The following is a 27500-nucleotide window of genomic DNA, read 5'->3' on the forward strand; positions in this document are numbered from 1 at the left end:
AAAAAAGATATCATTACAAAATTGAAAAATAAAAAATCCATTTTCAAACATATTTATTTTTGTGTAAATTAATTTCAAAGTATAAAAATTATGTAATTATTATTTTTTGTTTAAAAGATACTTCCATTAAACGGAAAAGTCAATTATGTAATTAATTTTAAAGTTATATAATTATTTAATAAAAATATAAAAGAAGGAAGGGTAAATTGGCTAACTGGTCAAAAAAATCTTATATACAAAAAATAGATACCAAATTTTTAAAAATTTGAAAGTGTGGTTGATCCACATTAATATATAAGGAGTTTATCATTGATATATAGAAAATTTATTATTAAAAATTTAAAAATTTACAAGAGATTTATCATTGGTATACTCCCTTGTTAAAAAATGTAAGTCATTTTTAACTGAATCTTACCTCAATGAAGTAGTTATTTATTTTTAAATTAACTTTATTTTTTTTCATATTTACCCCTATCTAATAAAGTGTTTCACCCTAAAAAAATATAAAGTAACCTATTCAATAGAGGCATTTTTGAAAATAAAGTAATGATTATGCCTTAAAAGATTCAAAATGCTTTATATTTTTTAACATCCAACTTTTTAAAAAATACCTTATATTTTTTAACGAAGAGAGTATAATGATATATTATTGACAAATATAATAAACCGATTGTGATGCAAATATAATAAATATTGAGTTATTTACTTGATTTAGTCTTATAATATCAATACAAAAGCCCCAAGAAGGAATTACAACTAAGTCCCAATGAATCACTACATTCAACCGAAGTCCCAGTAAATTTTAAAATATAAAGCAAGCGTCTTCATCCTGGACCCAGTATTTTCATAAAATAATTTCATTTGTTAGCTGTGGTTTGGCGATCACTTCAATTCAAACAGATCATTTCTTCATCGTCATTCTTTTTCAATAGCTTAATCGTTTTCTTCATCCCCACGTGTTCTCCGTTTCCGAGATTCAAGGAGAACAGTCATTGTGAGGAAAAAGTGACTAGATAAATTGGGATAATATCATATATTGCTAGTTGATCCATTTCATCTTCACTCTCTCCAAATGACTCGCTTGCTTCCACTTTCTGTCTCTATATTTGGTAATATAACTCTTCACCAAGAACACAGTGTTTGACTCAAAGCACAAGTCTGGGCAGGGAGGTTTAATAGAATGATGTGTTTTGAGCAGATGCAAACAAAGACATTAGGATGTACGTCATCATCAATAGTTGACGAAATGTTATTTGTATATATTGAACACTCATATACTCCAATCCTTACAAGTATAATCACTTGCTTTCTTCCACTTCTCTCTATTTCATATTATAGCTCTTCAAAAAGAACACTCTGTTTTTTACTCACAGCAGAGGCGTGGGCAGTGGGGTTTAACAGTTAGGAAAAGTGAACAAAGAGATTAGGATAAATATTAATAGTTGATGAAGTATTGTTAGTTTGCAGCATGCATTCGTACTGGAATCTTTATTATAGCAATTATTTTAACTTGATGATACAGCTACGGAGAAACTTCTACTAATGAGTTCTCTGGTTTTTGGCAGTTCAAATCACTGGCGTGATAAATATAAATTTCTGATTGCAACAATAGGGGTTCTTGTTGCGATGAATTTTAACAATTCATCTCCTATGGACAAACACGCTGTAAATGTGTGGATTGTCATAGTTTGCTTGTTGCTCTTCGGCTTTTCATCCGCCTACTGTGAGTCTCACATCTCCACCTCCAGTGATACCCCTTATTTCAAATTCTCTTCCTGCATAACTGTGATCTCAGCAATTTTGGCTCTTGCTGCACTAATATCATTGTTGGTTCCTGAATATCTTCTTCCTCTGATCATCATTATCTGTCTGATGCTGCTCCTCATGTATTTTTACCTCAAGCCACTGAAACAAACTTGCAGGAAGATTGGTTCATACGTAAACAATATCTGGAAGGGAACTGAAAGTAACGATCACCCAACAGCCCGAGTAGAAGTTTAGACTATTCTCTAGGTGGGCAAGTTACAATGTTGTATTTGTTATACGATGTGTTCGTGATTATAATGTAGGATTATATGTAACGTTAGTGTGCTGTTTTTTCTGTTATAAAAAGAAAACTAGCTTTTATTGGTATAAATGTTGTTTGGCTTGTGTGCATGAAAAACTCAATCATATGATGTCCAATGATATTTCAAGCTCTCTTCTCATATAGCTGTGGTCTCAGGAAGCATGGCTTGTATTGCACTAATTTCAGCGACGCTCTCTTTTAGCACCCATCATCACTATTGATTTGATTTTACTCCTGCTACAATCAACACTGTAATGCGAGCTTGTAAGAAGTTACTTAGATAAGTTCTGATAGGTTGCTAGATGTGACATAATAAGTGATATCAAAACCTAATTTTGCTCAATACCTATAAGCTAGTTATTGTGTATACTTTTAAAGTCCAAAAATGGGACTGATTTTAACACAAATTTATGTACATCATACCATTTAAAATCCAAAAAAGTTAAGTTGGTCATAAATTAGGGGCCTGGTGTTTGGAAGTGTCTTTAATATGTGTAATTTATGGACTCATACTTAAAGAGAAAAATTACTAAGTTATCCAAATATGAGTAGATTTAAAACGATGCAACAAGTCTCATATCGGATAAAGCCAAACCTAATAAATAATATAAAATAAAGAAAAAAGACTTACATTTAAGAAACATAATATTGTTAGTTTGTACAGATGTGAGTAAATATAAGTTTAAAATAAAAAAAAATGATCCAAACTTGAGCTTTTGAATTTATTGTTCTGAAAATCTGAATCTTCAGAGGAATTTATTAGTTTAATTAATAATTAGGCGAAGGTTGAAATTTGCCTCTGAAATTTTTATGTAGGTTTTGAATAATTACATTCCAGTCTGGGTATATGATGTCTAAGCCCTCCACATTGTAGCCTCTGACCTACTTGCTGCTATGTGAATTTGATTGTTGTGTACGGTTCAGATGCTGCTATGGCACCTTGCAAGGAACAACATGTGTAGCTAAATGAGGATTGAAGTTTACTGATTGATTTCAGGTACTGTTAATTTTACGAACTAATAAATTTCTCACAAACATTTGTAATCATCCTCAACACCTTTGACCTTTTTTGTTGTCTCATAAGTTTGCCTGGGCTAAGGGCTTAAGTGGCTGAACCGGTCAATTTTGTAACACCAAAATAGAGAAAAACAAGTGCTGAAAATTCACAAAGATTCTTTAGATCCGTCTTGCTTATTACGACACGACAACAAAGAAAAACAGAGCGATAAACCAAAGAAAACCGTTCATGAAGCTGAATGGCTTGAGGTCCACTAAGCTTATCACAGCACTAAACTTTTCATGAATAGCCTGCTTTGCGTCAAACAAATTAATTGGAGAATAGGATTAAGAAAAGCCATAATTCCCTGATAAATTATAATTTTTATATATTTTTTCACATTTTCTATACAGTTTAATGATAATTTTGGACTAATATGAATTTATTAGATATTATTTGAATTATTAGTCAATTTTGATGAATAATATATTTTTGAATTAATTATGAAAATTTTGGGCTTAAATTTTTTATATTTTATTTTCTTATTCTTAACATGGTTTAATTTTGTCAATCTTGAATTGATCTTAATTTGAATTATTATACATTATTTGAATTTTCAGCCATTTTGTGAAAAAATTATAATTGTGAAAAAAATAATTTTCAAGTACTTCTTGAGCCATGAAATTTATTTTGAATATAATATACAATAATGGGTGCACTTGAATTTTTAAGCCATGTAAATAAAATTAATGTAGCTCAATAGTGGAGTTTGAATCTTGACAATTAAAAAATATATATTAAAAAACAAGATAAGAAAGAAATTATCAAGGTTTTTTAAGCATACAAAAATTATTTTCAGCCAAAGAAAATTAAAAATTTTTTACATTTTTTTATCATTTTTTTTTCATTAGCTTTTTTTTTTAAAAAAAAAATCATTTTCCCTTCTCTTGAGCCGTGGCATATTTACTCCAGCAAGAACACCAGCGGCTTGACTAGTGTAATTATTATATGGATTGGATCCCCACGTCATCCATGCAATTAACTCACATATATTAAACTAAAATATATCTTCTTTAAATATAAATATAATTTAAAAATAATTCAAATTACAAAAAATTAATCCATAAATATTTTTATTTTTATTTAAAATTTTTATATAAACATATTCATTTAGTAACATTTTCTAAAATTTAAATACATAAATTAATCAAAATAATATTTCAAACATGCGATTAAAAAATTACTGAAATAATAATTTAATATAATAAATTATTTAATATAATTTATATTAAATTTTTGTAATTCTAACACAAAATTTTAAATAACTTATGTAAATATTTGACAATTATTTTTGAAAAATTGGGAGAGAGAATAGACATTTAGATTATTAGGATAAAATAATAATTTTAATATTTTCAAAATAATTTAAAATAAAAAATTAAATATTTTAGAATCTTTAATAAAATATTCCTACTTGTTTTAACAATTGGGCTAAATTGTAGGTTTTGAAAATAAAGGAGAGATCTCTTTAATTTAAACAAAACATAATGACTATAAAGGCCAAGACATGGGAAGTCATTGTATTTTATTCTTATTTTTAATGGCTCTATTAAAAAAAAAGTCATTAAATAATGACACTTTAATTTTATTTTTTTACAATAAAAAATTTAGATAAGTTGGTCTTAAGAACTTATAAAAACTAAAACATGCCTTCAAACTCAAAAAATAATTATAGAGATACATACAAATTTTTATCTAATAAGGTTGTTACATTGATAATAAGATTTGATCTAAAGAATTTATCATCTTTATCACCTAAATTAACCTTTGTTATTCTTTAAATTTTATTTAATTAAGCTAGTATAGTATACATGTATTTGTTAGATACAGTATAGACGATTGGTGCACTCTCACGAAACCAACCCCTCTTGAGCCAAAAGTAATTAATTATATTTGATTAAAAAAATTAACAATGATCAATGTTATATACACGTGTGTGTATGCGCGCGCTCTCTCTCTCTCTCTCCTCCTGGCCCGTTGTCATTCGAAGTAATAAGAAGGAAATTGCCAAGAAGGAACGCCAATCACTTGACAGCCTCATGCTATTTTTTTTTTAATTTATTTCTCACCCGGTATTTTGGAGAGTGGCACTGCCAATTAAGCTATGCAAAAGATAGGACAGTATTGAACTTCACCCTAACTCGAAGTCCGATTTTTTTTATGAAAATGATTGGGTTAGACAACTTATAGTCCAATCTTATTTAGTGATAATTTGAAGATTAACAGGACCGGACTTGGTCCTATCAGTCTAATGCTCACTTAGCTTTTTTCTTTCTTTTTATTTTATGAGAGACAATAATCCATTTCAACATAATAAACTCAATTAAAATAGTAAAAATACTTATAATAATAATAAATCCCTAATAATTTTCAACAATAAGAAAAAAATTTTTATTATAGTCCAAATGATTTAAATTTATAATTTTAACAAAAACAGCACTCAACAAAATTCAACAACACTATATTACAACAATAATTTAGAAACAAACTCATTAAATATTCATACAATTATCTCATTGGTATCAATTACACTTTAAATATTTATCAAAAATAAATTAATTATAATTATAATAAAAAAATTAATAGGACTGGACTGGACCAAGTGGTCCGAATGCCTAGTCTTTTGTCTAGTCCAACCCGAAGAAATAGTCTAGTCTTTTCAGCCTTTTTGGTCCCGAAGGACCAGCGTTTATATAAATTGAATAAGACTGAGACCATCTCGAATTGAATTAGATCAGACAGAATTAAAAAATTTTTGTACAGTCCTGCTGCCAACCAAGAATTGCAGGGCATGGAAGAAGAACATAGGCCCAAAAAAAAAAAAAAACGGCTCCAAGATGCTCGAAGTCCACTTGGCAATTTTTTTTTGAATAATACAGAAAGATTACTGATCAAAACATCACAAAGGATGGAAAATGGTTAGTTACAATAAATATTCTTCCCCTCATCATCCACCCAAAAGGCAATTTTAGTCTTACTTAAAATCAACCATGTATATATATATATGCACACACACACTTTAAGCATAAGTGGTGCATGGGGGATTGAGGATGACAGGTAAATTACTTTCAATTAAATTACTATATATACAAAAACTAAAATTTAAAGCTTTAACTACTTGCTTAAATAATGAGTGTAGTGACAGAGTCAGGACCTGAGTTAAGAATGTAGAAAATTGTAATTTAAAAATTAATATTTAAAAAATAATATTCTAATTTTTTAAAATTAATTACATTAGGAAAAAAAATATAACAACATAAGTAAAATTATACATATTTTTATTTGGAAACAATATATTGATTTTTTTTGTCAAAAATATATTCAGAAGCTTGATATAGAATTTAAACTTAGATCCACAAATATTTTTTATTGAAACTAAAGAGTTTAAAATACTAAAAATATGGGATGCAAGATTATAAATTTTTCTTTATATATATATATATATATATAATTTTTTCGCATGCGAGGAGGTTCATTTGTTTCTCTTCACACGAACCTGACTCTACCACGGAATGAGGACCTCTATTACATTAAAAATAGATTTTTTTAATTATATATATATATATATATATATTCTTTTATTGAAAATAATTATGTTTAAATTTTAGCTAGGTGATAAATTTGAACACCTAACCTAAAATCATTTTCAATTTAAATATTAGTAGTCTTTGAAAAAAAAAAAAACTCCCAGTAGTCCTGTCATGAATGAATATTTTATTTTTGTTTCACCGGCTTTATTCTACGTTACTGTGATTTGCTGTCTTCATTGATTATAACTTGCCCTTACCACGGCCACACTTGACCAAGATTTGCAATTATAGATTGATCCTTTGGCAGTCCCGTTGACATGGATTGCTGGTCCTTCTGCAAATTCTATTCTGTTTTAAAAAAGAATAAAGGTGTAAATTTGATTATTAATTATTTTTCTAAGAGCACCTGATAACCTATATTATAAGGTGGTATGGAATAAATTTTCAACTTTCATAAACAAAGCATTTAATGCCTCCCATTAATTTTACTTGATGAACATTAGCTTTTCATGTGGGATTCACAAAATTTTTCCTGAAATATGACACATGACACTTCATCTCAACAAATAACTATTTTTTTAGGATAAAGGTGTAAATTTTAGTCACGAATTATTTTTCGAGAGGCACTAGATTGCTTCTACTCTCGGATGGTAAAAGAAAATTATCAACTATAAAAAAAGACCATCCAGCACATTCCTGTCAATTTTGACCAAATATAATTTATTTTTAAATTTATGAGATCCACAACGTGTCAAGCTCTCCGATCTTATTGCTTTTGCTCTCTGTCTCAACTTGAGAAAAAGAGGCTCAAAGAGCTCTTATTTAAAGACATTCATGAGGACGATGCCAATAAAATAAAAGAAGAATAAAAGAAAGAAGATAAGGTTTTGTTTAAATCTCCGTGACAATTCAAGAGAAGTAGCAATTTAAATTGTGATGCTACCATGACTGACAGAAGCTTGATTCAAGCTTAATTTAACCATAAATTTTTTGTTTTTGCACTTGTAGTAGCATTGCAAATTTAGCCATAAATTATTTTTATCGAAAATAAAGCGATTGAATTAAGTTTCTTCTATATGTAGTAGCGTCGCAATTTAAATTGCTGTTTCACTTGAATTGGCACAAAGATTAAAATGAAAATATTGTGCAGATTTAGGTTTTAATTTTTAGTTGCATTCATTGTGGTGAATAGTCCAAAATGGACAGCATCACTAAGGCTCAATTTTTGGGCTTAACTCAATCCAATAACCTCTCAAGTCTCGTTCTAAATTCTTTAGAGGGTCCAATAGGTCCTTCAAGCCTAAATATTAACTACTAATTACCCCCCTCAGAACTATATGTACTCTCACCACCATATGGATTAATATACTCCATTTATGAGATTCAAGGCAAAAGAGTGACTATGAGGAAAAAGTAATTAGAGACTGGAATGGAGAGAGGGGACTAGGAGGCCCTAACCTTTTAATTTTTTTCTAAATAAAACATAGGGATGTATATTTTCAACCCCCTAAAATATTATGTATACTGTTTCGTTTAGTAATTATAAATAGCTCTTGTTGCTATCTATACAGAAGTAGTTGGTGCACATTCATTCTTTTAAAACTTAAATAAAATTGTTAATGTTCCTTGGGCCAAGTGTATCTTTAACTTCAGTTCTTCTTATTGGGCTAGCATTTCAATTTTAATCCCAAACAAATATGATCCTCAAATTAACGTCTAATAACTCTAAATCCTCGATTAAGAAGAAATAGGATATTAAATTTTGCCGCACGGCAGGATCTTTCTATGAACATATTACAAGGCCTTTGGTAAAAAAGAAGATAACATCTAACCAAGCCCAAAGTTCTTTATTAAAGTATCTGCTTCTTCTTCCAAAAACATAGCATTTATGAGTCTATTTGACAACCTATTTTAAAAACAATTTTTTATTTTTTAGAATAAAAGAACAAAAAAAATTTATTTAGTAATTTGTTTTCAAAACATGTTTTAGAGAATAAAAAAATAAAACATTATTTTAGAGAATAAAAAAATAAAAATAAGTTTCAGGTATTCTAGGATCATTGTTCTGGAGAATAAGGAAAAATAAAAAAAATACATATTTTCATTATTTTTTATTTTTAGAACATGTTTGACGAAATACCAATTCTCAAAATAATAAAACAAAAACAGTTTCAAACAGCCTTTATATATATATATATATATATTAGTATAAGTAATAGGCTCTGCCAATAATGGAGAATATCTCACTCAAGATATTGAAAGTAAAAATCTGCCAACTAAATTGCTCAGTATATACGAGCTAAGATTTGAACTTTTACTCATTGTTTAAATGGTAAGAGTCCCTACCACTCATATCAATTGTGGGTCTTCGATTTTTAATGATCAACCACTTATATCAAAGGTCTGCCAACTTTGGGTCTTCTAAAAACATAGCATATATATATATATATATTTTTTTTTTTTCTTTTTTTGAGTATAAGGAGTAGACTCCACCAATAATAGAGAATATCTCGCTCAAGATATTGAAAGTAAAGGTTAGCCAACTAAATTGCTATGTATACAAGGGCCGAGATTTGAACTCTCACCCACTTCTCTAAATGGTAAGAGCCCTTAACACTCATATCAACTTTAGGTCTTTGATTTTTAATGATCAACCATGTCATTTGAACCCAACTAACCCCATAAAACTCCATATACATACACAATTCTACGCTTTTTTTGGGTGCTATTGGTTTATAAATATGCCAACTTGTCTGACAAAATGAGCTAAATTTTATATATTCAATATTTATCAATTTCTTAATTATTGTATCAAGATTTAGGTTTATGATAGTGATTATAGTTCCATCCATTGTTTACTTTATACTATTGAAGTTGATAAAATACAATACTTTTAAATTATTCAACAACACAACAATAAGGAAAACACACCGAGGATAATCTAGTCTCCTTTATATGGAATTGGAATTAAGTAGAGATGGTTCTTCCTTGCAGCTACAGCACCAAAAGCTTCATCCATATCCAATTCCTCTGGCTTCATTTGATTTGGAAGTTCCCAATCAAAGTGATAAAGTAATTTGGCAAGCGCAAACTCCATATTGGCTATGCCAAATGTAATTCCTGGGCATGTTCTTCTTCCTCCTCCGAAAGGAATATAATCAAAGTTTGTTCCTTTGAAATTGAAGCTGGTATCATGGAACCTCTCTGGTATGAAGCTGTCAGCATCATGCCAATGCTTAGGATCTCTTCCAAGCGCCCACGCATTCACAATGACTTTAGTCTTTGCGGGTATTTCATATCCATTGATCTTGCATGCTTCCCTGCTTTCTCTTGGAAGCAGTAATGGAAGAGGTGGGTGTAACCTCAAGGTTTCTTTGATTACTAGCTTTAAGTAGTTTAGTTCACTTGTATCACTCTCATGGATTGTATCCTTTCCTCTAAAAGCTCGTCTTATCTCAGCTTGTGCCTTCTTCCTTACTCTTGGGTTTTTCATCATTTCAGACATAGCCCACTCTAGCGTTGTTGATGAAGTATCTGTTCCAGCAGCAAATATTTCCTGTATATGTTGAAAACATTTTAAACTCATATTTATAACATTAACAACCGAAGAATTACTTTTATCTGTATCCATCTAGTTTAAGGGTCCATTTGTTTAACCTTAATAAAAAGTGGCTGGTTTTTAGATAATTTAAAGGTTTTCTGATAAGTGATTTATCTTTTAGATATTTTATGAAATGTAAAAAAAAAATTATAATATTAAAAAATGATTTATTATTTAATAATTTTTAGATTTTATGACATTTTTGTGTATTTTCATATTTTCATTAAAACAGAAATATACATTATTTCTAATATCCAAATTAATTTTTTAAAACTTAAATAAAAATTCTTAAATTTCTCAAAAAGAGTTTTTTTTTTGTTAAAAAAGAAAAGAAAAGATGAAAGGTTCTAAACCATTGTAATTAAAACACACCCATCAATAGTCAAGCATACTTGTATTTTTTTTTCAATGATAGATTAATTAAAATGAATTTGAGATATTTTTTTTCATATGATCATTTATAGGTTGTTTAGAGAGGCCCTGATAAAATTTTCATCCATAAATATTGTTAATCAAGTAGATCAAAGAATTTTTTGTTCGGCTTCAGTGCTTATTGGATGCTCATTATTCTTGATGAGATTTAGACTGTCTAGGGATTTAGGGTCCATTTGTTTAAGATTAAAAAATAAATAATTTTTAAAAAGTTTAGAGATTTTATAAAAAGAGATTTATTTTATAGAGATTTTATAAAAAGTAGACATTATTTTATGTTTGGTTATAATAATAAAAAAGTGATTATTAGTTACTTATTTTTATATTTTATGATATCTTTCTTAATTTTTCTATAAAAACAATTTATTATTATATTATTTTAAAATTTTATGATATCTTTATATATCCCACCTCTTTAAAATACTCTCTCTCTCATCTACCGCATTAAATACAATATTAAAACTAGAAATAATCTCCTAGCTGATACTTTTCAACAAAAAAAAAATTATGATTTTTTAATAGTAATAAAATTTACCGAAATAAAGGAGATTTTTATAAACTTTTTTATAAGTTTTATAAATATAAAATAAAAAGTACAAAGAAAAATCTTTAACTCTAGACAGTCAAGATCTCATAGAGTAAAAATCATAGAATTTATGTGCAGAATTTTTTTAATAGAAGATGTACTAACCCAAATGACAGCTTTCACGCTGTTGATAGTGATCGGAATGTCCAGGTCTGGATCCTGTTGGACCCGAAGTAGAACCTCAACAAGATTCTCCTGATCCCTTATTACTGCGTCATCATTTTTTGCCTTCAAATTTTTCAGATTCTGAGCCACAATATTGTCCAATATGCTGTCGAGCTTCTTATGCATCTTCTCTAATTTCGCCTTCAACCCAGAAACCAGATGGATCGGTCTAACCGAAGGAAACAAATCAGCAACATCAAATCCATCAGACAATTCCACTACTTCCTTGATTAAACGCAAAAACTCTTGATGCTCTTCCGAAACGTTACCAAAAGCAGCCCTAGAAACAAACGTACCAACCAACTCGGCAATTCTGGTGCCAAAATTGATTGGTGTTGGTGGTGATGATGATAATGATGACCGAATCGATTGAATGAGCTTTTCTACTTCATCTTTTCGAATATAGGAGAAAGATTGGACCCTCTTAGCACTGAGAAGCTCCAACGTGCAAATCTTCCTCATCTGTCTCCAGTAATCTCCATATGGGGAAAAGCCAATGTTTATGCAGCCATATACCTATTAAGATAGAAATTTCTTCTGTTAATAAATATTGTTTATTAAAATTAGGGAATATTTTGTATTCATTAAATATTTTTAGGATATTCCTTAATTAGCTATTATTATATTCATCTATATATTGTAAGCTTTTCATATCAATAGTATGTTTTTCTATATCTCTTTTATTTTTCTCTCATCTTTTTTCATGATATCAAAGCCAGGTTTAATAATAATAATAAATAATTTCATATCTACTGACTATCATAAGCACGGAATTACAAGGGACGACCACATATGTAAATAATAATATAGTGTAACATCATAACTTGAATATGAATACAGGCTTTTCCGAGCAGCGACTATAGCTTCTCCCTAAATCTCAATAGAATAAACCTTAATAGATAACATATATTAATAGAATAAATCACTATCTCAGCAATACCAAGATTTTTGCAGAGAGAATTTCTGGCCTTGATGCAAAGGTAAGATCTTGTGTTTTCATGATCTCCATGGCCATCTCAGAAGATGTTACAATCAGTACAGAAATTTCACCAAGTTGAAGGTGCATCAATGGTCCAAAGCTTTGGGCGAGTTCTCGTAAAGCATAGTGAGGGAGCGAGCCTAACCATGCAAGCTGATGTAGGTTTCCTATCAGAGGAAGCTTCCATGGTCCTGGAGGTAGATTATTTCTGTTTTGCCTGTAATTTCTTACAAGGAAAAGCAACAATAACAAGAGGAAGAAAAAGATGAGAAAAAAAGATGAAGATTGTATTTCCATGGCCTCAACAATGGACTGAGATGAAAGTTGTTAATTCAAGGCATGCATATATAGAGAGTGAGTTTTTATTTTTTATTTGGGAAAAAAATATAAATTTGTTGTTCTTGAACTTTCCACCATTTATATATTTTTTAAATCATGAATATTGACTCTATATAACCCAATCTCTATTGTTTCTTAATTCAAAATGAGTTTGTCTTTGTAGATTTTTTTTAACTCAAAATAGCTTATTGGCAAAATTAAGCATATAGTCCCGCGGCCACGTTCTTAGACCTTTCTCATAAATGAGTGCTATTTCTCATTCACACTTTGACTATTCAAATTTTGTTTGTCAGCTTGTTAGTAGTATTAATTTGTAGAATATGCAGCAGTAACTCTTTTAACATTGGGTGATCACCACTTAAATTAAACCTTGTCATTAAAATCATCATTATATTTAGTGGTTTATGCCATTAACCATTTTTTTTAGATTAAGCATATACAATATCACGCTAACAAATGGCCCCTAGTATTGACATGGAATTTTTTAAGAGTTTTAATTATTTTATTAAGATTTTTAAAAAAATATCTAGTGGTCATTTTGTCATGGCAAAATAGGATTTAATTTTTAGGGAAATCATAATACGCCCTACAAATTTTTTAAATCTTAATAAAATAGTTAAAATATTTAAAATTCCGTATCAATGCTATTTGTTAGAATGATATGGCATATTACTTAATTTTTAAGAAATCTGAGATGGAACTATTAAATTTATCAGGAATTTTAATGACAGGGGAATCAATTAATGATCAAAATATAAAACTTCAAGGTTTTAGCTTTAAATATTTAAAAGTTGGGATATGCAACTCACCTAAAGTCCAACAAGTTATTTATATATTTTAACCTTTTAATTTTCACATTTTGTTGGTTCGGATAACTTGAATTGATGAATATGATATTATTTTTCAACTATTTCGCAGAATAAATATGACAATTTATTTATTCAAACACCACATTCTTGAAATTTTGTGTGTGGACGACCACGTGTTTGACCTTTCTTTGTAATTAGGTTTCTTTTATTTCCTTTTTTTTTTCAAAATTCTTTTCTGAAAGGTGGTGGTGAGGGGGATGTGACAACCCATGTGTGATTCGCTAAACATGCTTAATTTAAATAAATTCAAAGTGTGAATAAGTAGAGAATTTTTTCCTCCGCCATCTTGCGTTGCTCTTGTTGAAATATTTGAGGAAATTGATAAATCTTATTGGACACGTGATAATATTTTGTGTGGGACTTTTTCTATGTTGAAAATAAACAATTCAAGTTTTTCATATGATCTTAATTCATCAATTTTAAAAATTTGGAGAATAAATTATGTTATTGTAAATGTTTTATAATCCTAAAACACTTTTTTTTTTCCATTCATAACAATTTATTTTAAAAAAATATTGATAATAAATATCAAAACCTCTAAATAGCTAATGTGTATAAATGCTACTGCTGAAAAGCGTAAATGAGCCGCCTAAATTATGATGATTTTCCACATAGATAAGGAATATGAAAGAGGTGGGGGCATTTTTGAGGGGGCCGAATATTTCACAGTTATAAATATAACCGTGATACTTAATTTTACAAAATACGATGGTTTAGTGAAAAGTTGTCAAACTTGATCACTTAAAAAAAAAAAAAAAGTTGCTTTAGGCGAGGGTGGAGCGAGAAAATTTTATTAAGAGAAACCAAGATGATAAAACATATATAATAATTAAAGAAAAGTTATATATATATATATATATATATATTACCAACATAACATAAATATTTTAACACACACACACACAAACACACACACACACACACACACACACATATATATATATATATATATATTTAATTTTATAAATATATCATAAAAAATATATATACCTCAATCACTCGCTTTGTGCCAATTATGGTGACGCATGTATCAGTTTCTGTTGTCAAAATAATTCAATTATTATGAAATTTCGACATGACATGGTATCTGATTGGAGTAATTTAAGTGCTTATATGAAGCTTGTTTTAAAATCTAACTAATGATATAGTTTAATTTTGATCCGATGTTCCATTTGAAAATTGAACATCTAAATATAAAATGACCATTATATGTCATTTTCACCACCCGAGCATTCCAAATCCAAACCAATTGTTATTAGTCACTTTTAGGGTCCTGATCATGTCCAAAAGGGTATTTAACACTTGATTAAACAATTATATCATCAATACTACACATAAATGCCAATTTGGCCACCCAATTGCCCTTAATTATACAAGTTAGGGCCCATTCTCACATATGCACCTACATAAACATCATCAGCCAAATTCCATATAACTGTTACTTCCAACACACACACAATCATACTCTTACATTAATATCTTAGCCCTCCTTATCACATTTTATATCATTTCACCCATTATCACATTACAAGGCTAGGATATGCACATAACATGCACACATGTACATCCAATTATGCTAATGTGTACTCGAGAAAGGACACCTAAGCAATAACTATAATTTTGAGGGTTAAGGGAGTTGATTTGGGATCTAAGTATCCTTAGAATAGGGTAATGACCTTAAGTTTGGACCTGAATTGAGGGGGATTGAATTGTGAGACTCACCTAAGTAGGGGGTTAGCTCGCTAGGGCGAGAATGGAAGGATTCACTGAGGTGAGTGGAACATCTCATCAAGGCGAGCAATGCATTTCATGAAATGTATAAATTGACATCTCAGTAGAAAAATAGAACCACAACTCATTTTTAAACTTTCTGAAGGTGTGATTTTCGTTAGAGCTCTACTAGGGTTAGTCTCCAGTAACCTAAGGAGCCCTGATTGAATCAGATTTCACTAAGGTAAGTCCTCCAGGAAAAACATACACCTTCTACACCTCTGTTCTATAGATTAAATGTCTAGGGTCTTGCCTTGGGGTTGAATCTTATATCTAAATTCTTAGAATTTATCCATCTAAATTTCAAAAAGAGTTATAACTAGTTCAATTATTGATATAAAACCTATCTATAGTATGAGTTATAACTAGTTTAATTATTGATATAAAACATTGTTTGTGAAATTATTTGTACTATTGAGAAATTGATTTGTGTGTACTACATTCAATGATGAAATCTGAATCTGAATGAGAAATATTGATTCTGTGAGATGTTATAAAATTGATTTGAGCATGTGTGGCAAGCTTATTTGGTATTGGGTCTGTTAATAATTAATTATATATGTGGTAAATTACTGTACATTAATAATTGGATTATATATATATATGTATATAAACTCTGAAATGAGAAATTGTTCTAAATTATCTGCATATCTATAAATTTAAAGATATAGATGCATTCATAATGTTAGGAATTCACTTACAGGGGAGTTGTAAATTGTAACATCCCAATTTAAATTTTAATAGTTAATTTGGATTAATAGAAATTTTTTTAAAAAATAATATTTAGAGGTAAGAAAATTAGTAAGAGATGATTATTAAATCTAACTTAGGATATAATTCTAAAAAAAATTTAAAAAAAATAATAATTAAAAAAATAATAAATAAATAAAAATATTATTAAATTATTATTATAATAAAAAAAAGGGAAAAGGTATTAAAAAAAGGGGAAGAAGAAGAAGAACAAAATTGCTTTCGGCTGCCCACAACAATCATTATATATAATAATAATATAAAAAAAGGGGAGAGAGAGAAAAGAAGAAATAATAAAAAAAAAGATGTGGGACCCACTGAATTTTTATAAAAACTCACCTGTTCCTTCGTTTTTTTCATTCATTCCTTTGTGCGTGCTGAGGTAGAGAGAACGTGAGTCGTCGGTGCGAAATATCTAAATTTTTAAGGTAAGAGTTTTTAATAGGATATTTAGGGTGTGATTTTAAGCTTTTCAACACTAAGTAAGTGTTTTAAAAATTTTTCTTAGTCATCCTTCTTCTTTGGTTTCTGAGTTTGTAGTGGTAGAAAATTTAAGATCTGAAAGAGGGATGAATTTATGTTGAATAAATATGATTTTTGAGGTTGTCAATAGTATAATAAATGTTCTAAAGTATAAATTTTTTGATGATCTTTGAATTTTTGGCTTATGAATCAAATTCTAAACTAGATCTGAAAATATATGTTGATTTATTGAGGTTTAGATGATTATTTGAGATGAGAAATGAATTATTATGGCTATAGGATTATGATTCTAAGCTAGAGACTCAATTTTTAATTTTTGAGTATTTTAGGTGCGAATTTATAAAATAAAAAGAAAATTTTGATAATAGAAATTAGTTTAAAAGTTGATTTTTAGATTATTAATGTTTATTGATAATTAAAAGAGGAGTTAAAAATTTTACTTAATAGTATTGACTCTAGATTTGTATTAAGATTGAGATTAAAAATTATGTTATATTTTTAATTCTATTATTAGAATTATTTTATTAGTTTTAATTATTTTATTAGTTTCAAAAATTGAAACTAATATTTATAAATAATATGTTATTTGTAGATTGTATTACTGGTGAAGATTGTGGTAAGAGAGAAATTTTAAGGAATAATTTATTGAAAAAGCCACAAGGTAACCATGCTTTTAATTTGTGATTAGTGTTACTTCTTGTTAATTGGGTGATTATTGAGAAAATTATGAATTTTGTAATATTGTATAATTGTGCAATATTATTATGAATTTGTTTAATTATTGTGGGAGGTGTTGGGAGACTTGCTATTATTGTTGTATTTATGTGCCACGTGGTACGCCCCTATTGGAGCTCAATAGGTGGCTTGTAAGGGCTCGGGCTAATCTACCTTTGGCCGGGTAATTTAGCACCGAGTGAGGGTTAGGGTTCGAGGTTAATGGAGGGATATAAGGATGGTTGTTTGTGTGTATTGTAATATTTTTTATATTTGTTGGAATTATATTATTTTTAATTCTCATTTAGTAAGCACACACTTAACTGTTTGTATACACTATCATAAATTGGCTTTGGTTACTGGGACTTTTAAGTCTTATTATGTGGTTAACAATTTTCAGGAGAAGAGCCACGAGTGACATGTGGCGGAGTCCCAGAGACTTAGTGGTATAAATCCACTGTCTCTTTTGGGTATTTAATTTATGATTTATAATGTGTTATATTGTCAATATTAGGGTTTTTTTTGTTTATTGTCAATTATATGAATATATAAATGTAATCATGCCTTTCAAATTATTTTTATTTTTGGTACAATTTGGATGATTGTAATTTTAATATTTGGTTTACTTTGAATTGGTTAAAATGACATGATTATAAGGCCAAATAACTGGCTTGTGTTGAAAATTGACTAAATTGCTTATTTTACTTGTTGGGAGTATAAGGATGGACAAATGTGATTTAGCCTAATGGTAAGTGGGAGGTAAAAATTTATCTGAAATGTTATAGTGTGTAAGTTGAAGCCAATTATAAAATATTTTATATTAAAATTATTGATATAAGAATGTGTTGGGTGGCTGTAACCCAACTATGGTTGAGTTAAATTATTAAAAAAAAATTTAGTGTGTTACATAAATATTGTGAAAAATCCATGGTCAACCCTATTAAGGTCTCACCTCAGTAGTAATTTATATGAATGTGTGTGTGTGTGTACAAGCGTGCTTAGTTTGACTGCTCAGATTGGCAGTATTAGTTGGGCACTTGCTCAGGTTTACTGCTTGGATTGGCAGTGATGGTCAGGCATATCATAACGCTTTGAAGGTCGAATAAGGGGAAGGTTGAATAAGGGGAACCGTGATCCAAACTAGAGTTAGGAAGCCATTAGCTGGGTAACCCTTCTAAACTCTGATTTAAATTGAAAGCATGCTTGTAAATAGTTTTTAGAGAAATTGTAATTTTGCAAATAATCTTGGTAATTATATGTATGAGTAGTTATCCTTAGATATTATGAAAGAATGAATCTAGTTGAGATACGTGTTGGTCACTGAGGTGAGTAGGTACAGGCCTAGGAGAGGAAGTGACTTCTTAACAAGGCGAGCAACATGCAAGCTGAGGAGAGTAAGGGTCGTCTTGCCAAGGTGAGGTGCTGTATTGGCTGGGGCAAGTGGCGCTTCAAGGTATAGGCCAATTCAGTGGATGAAACATGAAAGTAACTACTAACTACCATAATTATTAATTATTCTGATTTAATGTTTAACTATGTATGGGATTTATATGTTTGATTTATAGATAGTTAGTCATAAAGACTAGCCTAAGTTGCTAAAATGATAATGCTATGTGATATATTGGGAGTTGTAATTGGGGACATTACATAATGCACTCCTATAGCAACTTATACCATCAAATATTTACAACACAAATTCATTAAACAAAACTCTAATAGCACAGTGGTAGCACCATACGTCTAGCATGAATCTTTTCCCATGCTCCTCTCGCTAGCAGAACCTATAAAATAATAACCACTGGGTGAAATAAACATCTTAGTAACCAAAATAATTCACATCCATCTATTAACAAAAATAACCACAAATAAGTAAACTAAACATATATATATATATATATATATAAACATAACCATTTTCATTAAACCATTTTTATATATTAACATGATCATCCTATCCATTTGATCCTTCATTTCACCCTGGCTGGATTCATTGGCTCATCTAGACCAAACCCGCGCACATTGATCGAAGCACACCTTTAGTAATAGAATCACCTAGCCAGAGGTATCTATCCTACATTCAAACTATGGATTTTCTTTATCATAATATGATCAAGGTGTCATTACTCTAACATTGTATTTCACAGGTGCTAAGGAGTGTAAATCTCTAACATCATATCCACATGGGTACTAAGGAAAGAAATTCTCTAACATCTCATCCCGTCGAGCATTAAGGAAAATAAATGACATATGATCTTTTACTACTTCTTTCTATGGGTGAACTTCCACTCCTAACATGATCACAAGCACCTTTCTCTAATATATTATACTTATATATATATATATATATATACAGAACATATTTTAACTTTTCAAATCCACTTCCTTTAATAATATACTTTACAAATCAAATTCTTTTCAACACAAACCATGCAAATGATTAAAAACATATATCTATTACACTACACATTTACTTATAGGTAGTTAAATTGGTTAATGAATAGAACAAATTATTCAATTACCTTAACCCTACTATTACTAGAAAGGATTACCCATGATATACTCTTAAGCATTCAACTCCTATAGCTTGAGTCCACATATGAAAACATGTCAACCTACACCAATTAGCACTATTAGTCAATTATTAAATTAACCACAAGTTCTAATTATCCCAATTAACCATAGTTAACCCTTCTAATCATTTTTACTTAACCATTTTAGGTCCTAATCAAATTTTATCACCCTCTTATTACTTCTATTAACTTCAATACACTACACACCAAACTTTCACCCTTTTTCAACCTATCAATTTAGGTTAAATTAAGCTTATAGCTTTAAGGTTTAACTGCCAATTTCCTAACCTATTGTAAAACCTTTATTTAACTCTTAAGAGTTTTTTTATTACCAAAGGGTAATAAGAAAATCTTTAAAACTCCTTAATTCAATTTCTCTATACTCAAAACCATGAGAGAAATAAGGGTAGAATATGAGCTTAGTTTTCTTCATTTTAGGCCAAGAGGATAAAGTAATGTAAAGCTAACTTAATTAATTTTTAAGCTAATGATTCACTCACTATTCCAATTCTAAGATCCTACTATTCCATAATAAACCACCAAAAATACTTTAATCTAGTTTTAAAGCTTTTTTTTTATTTTCATAAAATCAAATCAAAATCAATCAACCTTTTGAGTAGTTTTATTCACATTAGTTTGCTTTAATTAATTATAGTAAGCCTCTTTAAAAAAATCGACCTAGGTTGACTGTTATTGACATAATGTAAAACTTAGTACTATTTTGAAAGTTAATGGCAAATTTTTCCCAAAATTTGGTGCCATTGTTAGGGAGATATAGCTTTGATTAATTTGGTTAATTAGTGTTTGTAATGGTTTTTTTTTTATTTTTCTGTGTTTTTTATTTTTTTTGTGATTTTTGTGTGCTGGTTTGAGATTTGATTTCAAGAGTCCTGTATATATTCATAGTGGAATCTTTATTACAACAATTATTTTAACTTGATGATACAGTAACGGAGAAACTTCTACTAATGAGTTTGCTGGTTTTTGGCAGATCAAATCCCTGGCATGGTATCTTTGAATTTCTGATTCCAACAACAGGGATGGTTGTTCAGATGCACTTTAACATCTCTTATGGACAAACACTCTGTAAACGTGTAAATTTTCATAGTATGCTTGTTCCTCTACGGCTTTTCATCCGCATACTGCAAGTCTCATATCTCCACCTCCAATGGTGCTCCTTATTTCAAACTCTCTTCCTACATAGCTGTGATCTCAGGAAGTTTGGCTTGTGCTGCACTCATATCAATGTTGGTTCATATGTAAACAATGTCTACAATGGAACTGAAATAAAGATGACCCAACACCCAAAGTAGAAGTTGAAGACTATTCTCCAGGTGTGCAAGTTACAATGTTATATTTGTTCTTTGAAGTGTTCGTGATTATAATGTGAGATTACATGTAACGTTACTGTGCTGTATTTTCTGTTACAAAAATAACATTGGTTTGTATTAGTATAAATGTTGTATGGGGTTGTGTGCATGAAAAACTCAATCATTCGATGTCCAATAATATTTCAAGCTCTCTTCTCATATAGCTGTGGACTGTGGTCTCAGGAAGTATGGCTCGTATTGTTGAAATTTCTGTATTAAATATCATTAAATAGAAAATATAAAATAATATTTTGCTCCTGCCATATTCTGCCCCCAACACAGTAATTCAAGCTTGTAAGAAGATAGGTTCATTTGTGTTTACTATCTTTTTTTAATAAATACTGAAAAATACATTAATACTAACTCAAAAGAGTTTAAGAGGCGGATCATAATTACTTGAGATTAATTATGAGTTGTTAATGGATGGTTGATATGAACCCTTATCACTCCTTTGCTTCTAAGTCAACGCAACGCATCAAATTAAACCCCTATCGTTTGAAGTTTCTTATCAAACAAGAAATAGGAAGATTCAAGAACCTTGTTCATTTCCCCACAACTGGTGGGCCCCACGGTACTTTTTTCTGACGCGTTGCTCCATTAGTTGAATGCAGGAGGTTCCTAATGGGATATGTTATATTGATTCTCTCATAAGCAATAGTAAAAAATGTTTTGAGAATAAAATTCAATGTTATGAGTAATCAACCAGTGAGAATTCTGAAGCAAGCCAATCAGGAAGGTCTTCGCTTGCCGGGGAGGGTTTTATTTTAGGACCAAAACAGACTCACTTGTTGCTGCTGAGGAGTGGGGAGGGTTGCTTTCAACTCTTGGCTTTACTTTTGGGCATAGTCACTTGCTTCTATAATTATTAAGGTTTGTTTATATCAATAATAAAAAAAAAAGATCACCTATGTATATCAATTATACATGTTCCCTTTTTTTAAAAAAAAACGACGTGCAAAAGTATTTTCAACATTTCAGGAAAAAAAACATTTACTAGAGTGCTTAAGAGCTAAGAGCGTCAGTATGCCAAGAATGTTCTCATATTCGACACACCCGTAGGTATGAAAGCGTGCATTTCATAAACACTTACATCGTAAGGATCACCTATAGAAACATTTCTCAGGGAAAAAAACACTCCCATAAAATTTAGGGAAAATGAAAATTATGGAACTTATAAAAATGTTAATGATAATTGATGACCTCCAAATATTAAAATGTCATAAAAGGATTATGATTTTTATTTGCAATTAAAACACTTCTAAGTTTTGAAATAACCAATAGAAAATCACTCATAAATTTAATAAGAGTTTGTTGTAAATTTAAATAAGAGCACTTATGAACCCATAAAAAGTTAATTGTAATTAGATAGATAGTTTCATAAACATATACATTATCACTTGTAAATTAAGAATAATCATTTGTAAATTTTTAAAAAATTACTTATAAATTTATGAAAAATCAGCCGTTAATAAATATTAAAAACATGAAAAGAGTTTTTAAATTATTTATTTATAATTAAAACTATTTATATCCATTTGAATTTGGGATTTTATATATTCACACATAATATTTCTTAGATTCACAACTGACTGTCCCTTAAAAAATTAACAAGGCTAAGGCTGTACAGAAGTCTTGCAGTCCTATTCAATCCAATTTGACCTGAGAAGGTCCAGTTCTGTTTGATCCTATTAAAAATTGGTTCTTTAGGACTGAAAAGACTAAAAAGGCCATATTATTTCTTCAGTTTGGACTGGACTGAAAACTAAGCATTTGGATCACTTGGTCCAGTCCAGTCCTATTAAATTTATTTAATATGATTATAATTAATTTACTAATTATTTATAATAATAAGTTAAGACTATTAATAATTCAATAAGTCTGATTCTTTGTGCAGTTGTATGCTCAGACTGATAATTTAATAATTTGGACCACCTGGATTATAATTGAAATATTTTTTTCTTATTGTTGGAAATTATTATAGATTTATTATAATTATAAGTGTTTTTATTATCTTAATTGAGTTTATTATATTGAAATGGATTATTACTTCTCATAAACGAAAAGGAAAAAAAAAAGCTAAGTAAGTACTGGACTAACAGGATTAGTCTTTCAGTCCTATGGATTAAGTCTGGTCTTGTTAATTTTTGGGTTATCACTAGATCAGACCGAATTACGAGTTGCCTAACTCAGTTCTTTTTATGAAATAGACCAAACTTCGGATTAGGCTGAAGTTCAATCCCGTCCAATCTTTTGTGCAGCTTTACAAGGCTATCTATTTATTTACAATTAAATTTCATAAATTCATCGGTGACTTTTCTAAAATTCTTAATGACTATTATTAAATTTATAAGTAAAGATATATAAATTCATAAAACTATCTTTTTATAATTGACTTTCTATTGATCATAAGTAACATTACTTAAATTCACAATTAATTTTACTTAAATTCATGAGTCACATTTCATTGTTTATTTGAATAACTATTTATTTTTTAATTACAAATGAATCCTACAAACATTTTAATAATCCAAAATCTTCAATTATCATTAATACATTCGTAAAGTTTGTAATTGTCATTTTTGCCCTAAAACTACCTATAAGATATTTGGATGCACATCACCCTTATAAAATTCATTCACTTCTGGATGGGATAGAGATACACTTGTAAAAGAGTGTTACATACTCGAGGGAATTGAGCAGAGTTATCCTAGAGGGCAAAGAGGGGTGATTGCCCCTCACATATAAACAAACCTTTACTTCCTTTTTTTTTTGGTTGCCTTACTCACACACTACACTTTCTCAAAGGAAAGCTCCTAGACACAACACACCAGTTCAAACCTGCCACGTCTCTCATCTGAGGGTGACTTGGGTGCCACTAGGTCAGTAGGCCTTGAAAGTTTTACTTGTCAAATTTTTTAATATTTTTAATTTGACCTTCCATTCATTTCTTCCATTAGGATAAGGAAGTAATATTACCAAATAAATCAGGGAAAACAAGAAAAGTCGAAGAACATGGAATGGTGGACTGCAACGCAACAATAGTTAATCTATTATCCTCCACGTGATGTAATTGCTGCCTGCTGAATCCTATGCCATTCAGTAATATTATCAAATGACTCAGGGCACACATGGAAAACTAAAACAGATTAGGATTATATTATGACCAATCCCCCCTGTCCTGTGTCTTCCCCTTCCTAGTCCCCTGTATCTCTGCTCCGTCTCTCTCCCCAAGCACAGTCTTTATATTACTCAGAAACCTCAAAATAGAAGAAAAGGAAACAAAAGGGTTACCCATTTTCCCTGTACAAATTAAGCACAACTTCTTCATTCGCATATGTAATAGATTGTTGCATCTTCTATCATTTTCTGTCCCTCTACATGATTGTATGACTACGTTTTAAGTACATCAAACAAATTTGCTAGGATTCTATCATGTATTCATAGTTGATGCATTTCATCTTCCATCTTCATTCTCTCTAAGTGATTCACGTGCTTTCTCCCACTCTCTATCTCTATATTTCCTAATGTAGCTCTCTTGTAACAGCACTCTGTTTTTTAACTCAAAGAACAGGGGATGGCGGGTAATAACTTTATAATTATAATGGTGGTTAAAAAAAAACTTTTACTTATAATAAACATGTATAAGATTTAAATCTTGATGTTGAAATCTGTGAATTTCAGTGAAATTTGTTTTTAAAAATATATTTTATATTTTATAAAAATAATAAAAATTATAAAAAAAAACTTGACAAAAAATTTATACAATCACAATTTAAGAGGATTTAAATCCGTGCGTGTGATCATGTATAGTTTAGTTTGAAAAAAAAGTATTCTACTTGCTATAATTTCTCTCTTTTTTTTTAAATAATTTCTTGTTTTAAATTTGTTTAAATTAAATTTTTACAATTTGATCTGTGAGTCTTTCAGATCTATTAGTCCAAAGTTAAAACACTTAATAAATTATTAATTTTTTTAAAATATTTTTTTTGTTTTGCATGTTATTCTAAGATTTTATTTAAAAGGATATCATTATAGACTTAAAAAAAAGCCTCTATTTTGAAATGTGTTTAAATTAATTTAAGGTTGTGTTTGGATGGGTGGATTTAAGTTGGAAATGTGAATTTAAAATTTTATATTTAAAATCTCACATTTAAAATTTATAGATTCTAAATTCTTTATTTAAATGATATAAAAATTTTTGAATTATAATATTAAAATTCTTTGTTTGGATCTAAAGTAAAATTTTAAATGTTAAATTCTATATTTTAATTTCAAATAAACTTGGATGACTGGTCAAAGTTAACGATTCGAATGGCCAACTTCCACTAGGATCAGATAGCCAAAGGCAATTGGGATTGTAGCACTAACAACGACCAAGACAGGACGACTGACTTCCACTAAGATCAGACCGATGATGATGATAGGGACCAAACGGCTGACTTCCATTAGGACTAGACCGACGGTGATGATAGGGATCAAATGGCCGACCTTCACTAGGACTAGACCGACAATAACAACAAGGACCAGGTGGCCACCTTCCACTGGCACCGACCCGAAGGTGACGATGGGGATAGAATGACAAACTTCCACAGGGACCTAACCGATAGCTACAACGGGGACTAAATAGTCGACTTTCACCAGGATCAGACCGAAGGCGATAATGGGGACCGAACAGCTGACTTCCATCGAAATTGGACTAAAGGCAACAATGGGGATTGGACAGCCAACTTCTATTAGAACTGGATTAACAGCAACGATCGAGACAAGATTGCTGACTTCTACTGAGATCAAACCAACAGCAACCACTGGGATAGGATGGCTGACTTCTATCAGGATCGAACAGCCAACTTCCATTAAGACCAAACCTAGTAGAAGTCGGTCATCCAATCTTGATAGTGGTTGTCAGTCTGATTCCTGTGGAAGTTAGCCGTTCGGTCCTCATCATCGCCATCGGCTCGCTCTTAGTAGAAGTCAGCCGTCCCATCTCAATGGTCACCGTTTGTTCGGTCTAGGTGAAAGTCGGCCATCCCGTCTTGATAGTCGCTGTCTGTTCGATCCCAGTGGAATTCGGCCATCCTATCTCAATCGTTGTTGTCATCAGGTCTCGGTTAACTGCGGCTACTTGTTTCCATCAACTTCAACGATCTGATCCAATTATCATTGGCGAGCCAATCAAGCCTTCATGGATTTGGGTTAAATTACAAAAGATATTAAGTTAGGATTTGAAATAATAGAGGTTTAAAAAGGATTTTAGATTATAAAAAGATTAATGTGAAACTTGGATTTGGTGATCCAAATCTAATACATTTTTAATTACTTAAAAAATAGATTTGACTTAAATCCAAATTCAATTCCATATGTATCCAAACATAGGATTAAAAGATTCAATATCTTCCCAGATCTTCTCAAATTGCCTTCCTCATGTTTCTGCCTTTCATGAGAAACTCTATGTGCTTATGATTGAAATGTCGCAAAAGCACAGCTGAATTCTTCAAGAAGGAATTCACGAGTGTCAATCTTCCCTTTTCTATCATTAATGCTTCTTTCGTTAATGATTACCTTACAAATTAAAGCAAAGCATATTAGGGCCTGAGTTAGAGAAATGCTTCTATTATGCCACCTGGTGTTTCTAACATGCAGAAATACCTTTAGTTTTGTCAACCCTATAATGCTCCTTTTCTTATGATGTTGAATAATCCTTTTCCAATCCTGTTATTTTGCTTGAGCTTGAACTAAAAGAGGAGCAAAAAAAAAAATCATTAATGTATATATGTATTTTTCTGTCAGCTTTTAAATATTTGATTTGATAGATTTGGTGAAAGAAAACTCTTTTTTATTTCACTTCACAAATTTACAGAAACTAACTATCTATTTATTAGAGTACATCTACATAGTGTAATAAATGTTAACCACCAACCACTAACTACTAACCACCAACTAATCTATTTATTAAAGAAATAAAATAAATTTATACTTTTTAACTACATATTTTAACACTCTCCCTTAAGCTGGAGAGCAGATGTCATCCACTCCTAGCTTGGATGTTAATGTATGAACGTGTTCACTTGATAATCCTTTTATGAGTATATCTGCTAATTGATCACCCGAAGGTATGTAAGGAGTACAAATTAGACCACTTTCCAACTTTTCTTTGATAAAGTGTCGATCAATTTTAACATGCTTAGTCCTGTCATGTTGTACAAGATTACGAGCAATG

At 29.9% G+C, this 27500-nt stretch overlaps 1 protein-coding gene across 1 annotated transcript; it reads right to left on the minus strand.

Moving 5' to 3' along the window:
* Positions 1-9497: 9497 nt before the first annotated feature.
* Positions 9498-12715, minus strand: LOC129292095 (cytochrome P450 71D8-like). Its single transcript, XM_054929615.1, has 3 exons — positions 12380-12715; positions 11380-11955; positions 9498-10211 (listed from the first exon to the last, which is right to left on the minus strand). Exons 1-3 carry the CDS (start codon positions 12713-12715, stop codon positions 9597-9599), a joined length of 1527 nt encoding a protein of 508 aa, XP_054785590.1. The 3' UTR covers positions 9498-9596.
* Positions 12716-27500: the final 14785 nt, after the last annotated feature.

The sequence above is a fragment of the Prosopis cineraria genome, unplaced genomic scaffold (genome assembly GCF_029017545.1).
Source record: "Prosopis cineraria cultivar Desert tree isolate PC_DT_omini unplaced genomic scaffold, ASM2901754v1 PC14, whole genome shotgun sequence".
NCBI lineage: Eukaryota > Viridiplantae > Streptophyta > Magnoliopsida > Fabales > Fabaceae > Prosopis > Prosopis cineraria.

Bases quoted from the DNA above. Each gene is read 5' to 3' on its own strand.
- LOC129292095 (XM_054929615.1), bottom strand. From the start codon at position 12,715: ATGGAAATACAATCTTCATCTTTTTTTCTCATCTTTTTCTTCCTCTTG. The intron at 11,956-12,379 runs GTATTGCTGAGA...CTATCTTAATAG, and splicing joins TTCTCTCTGCAAAAATCTTG to GTATATGGCTGCATAAACAT. The intron at 10,212-11,379 runs GTTAGTACATCT...CAACATATACAG, and splicing joins GCGTGAAAGCTGTCATTTGG to GAAATATTTGCTGCTGGAAC.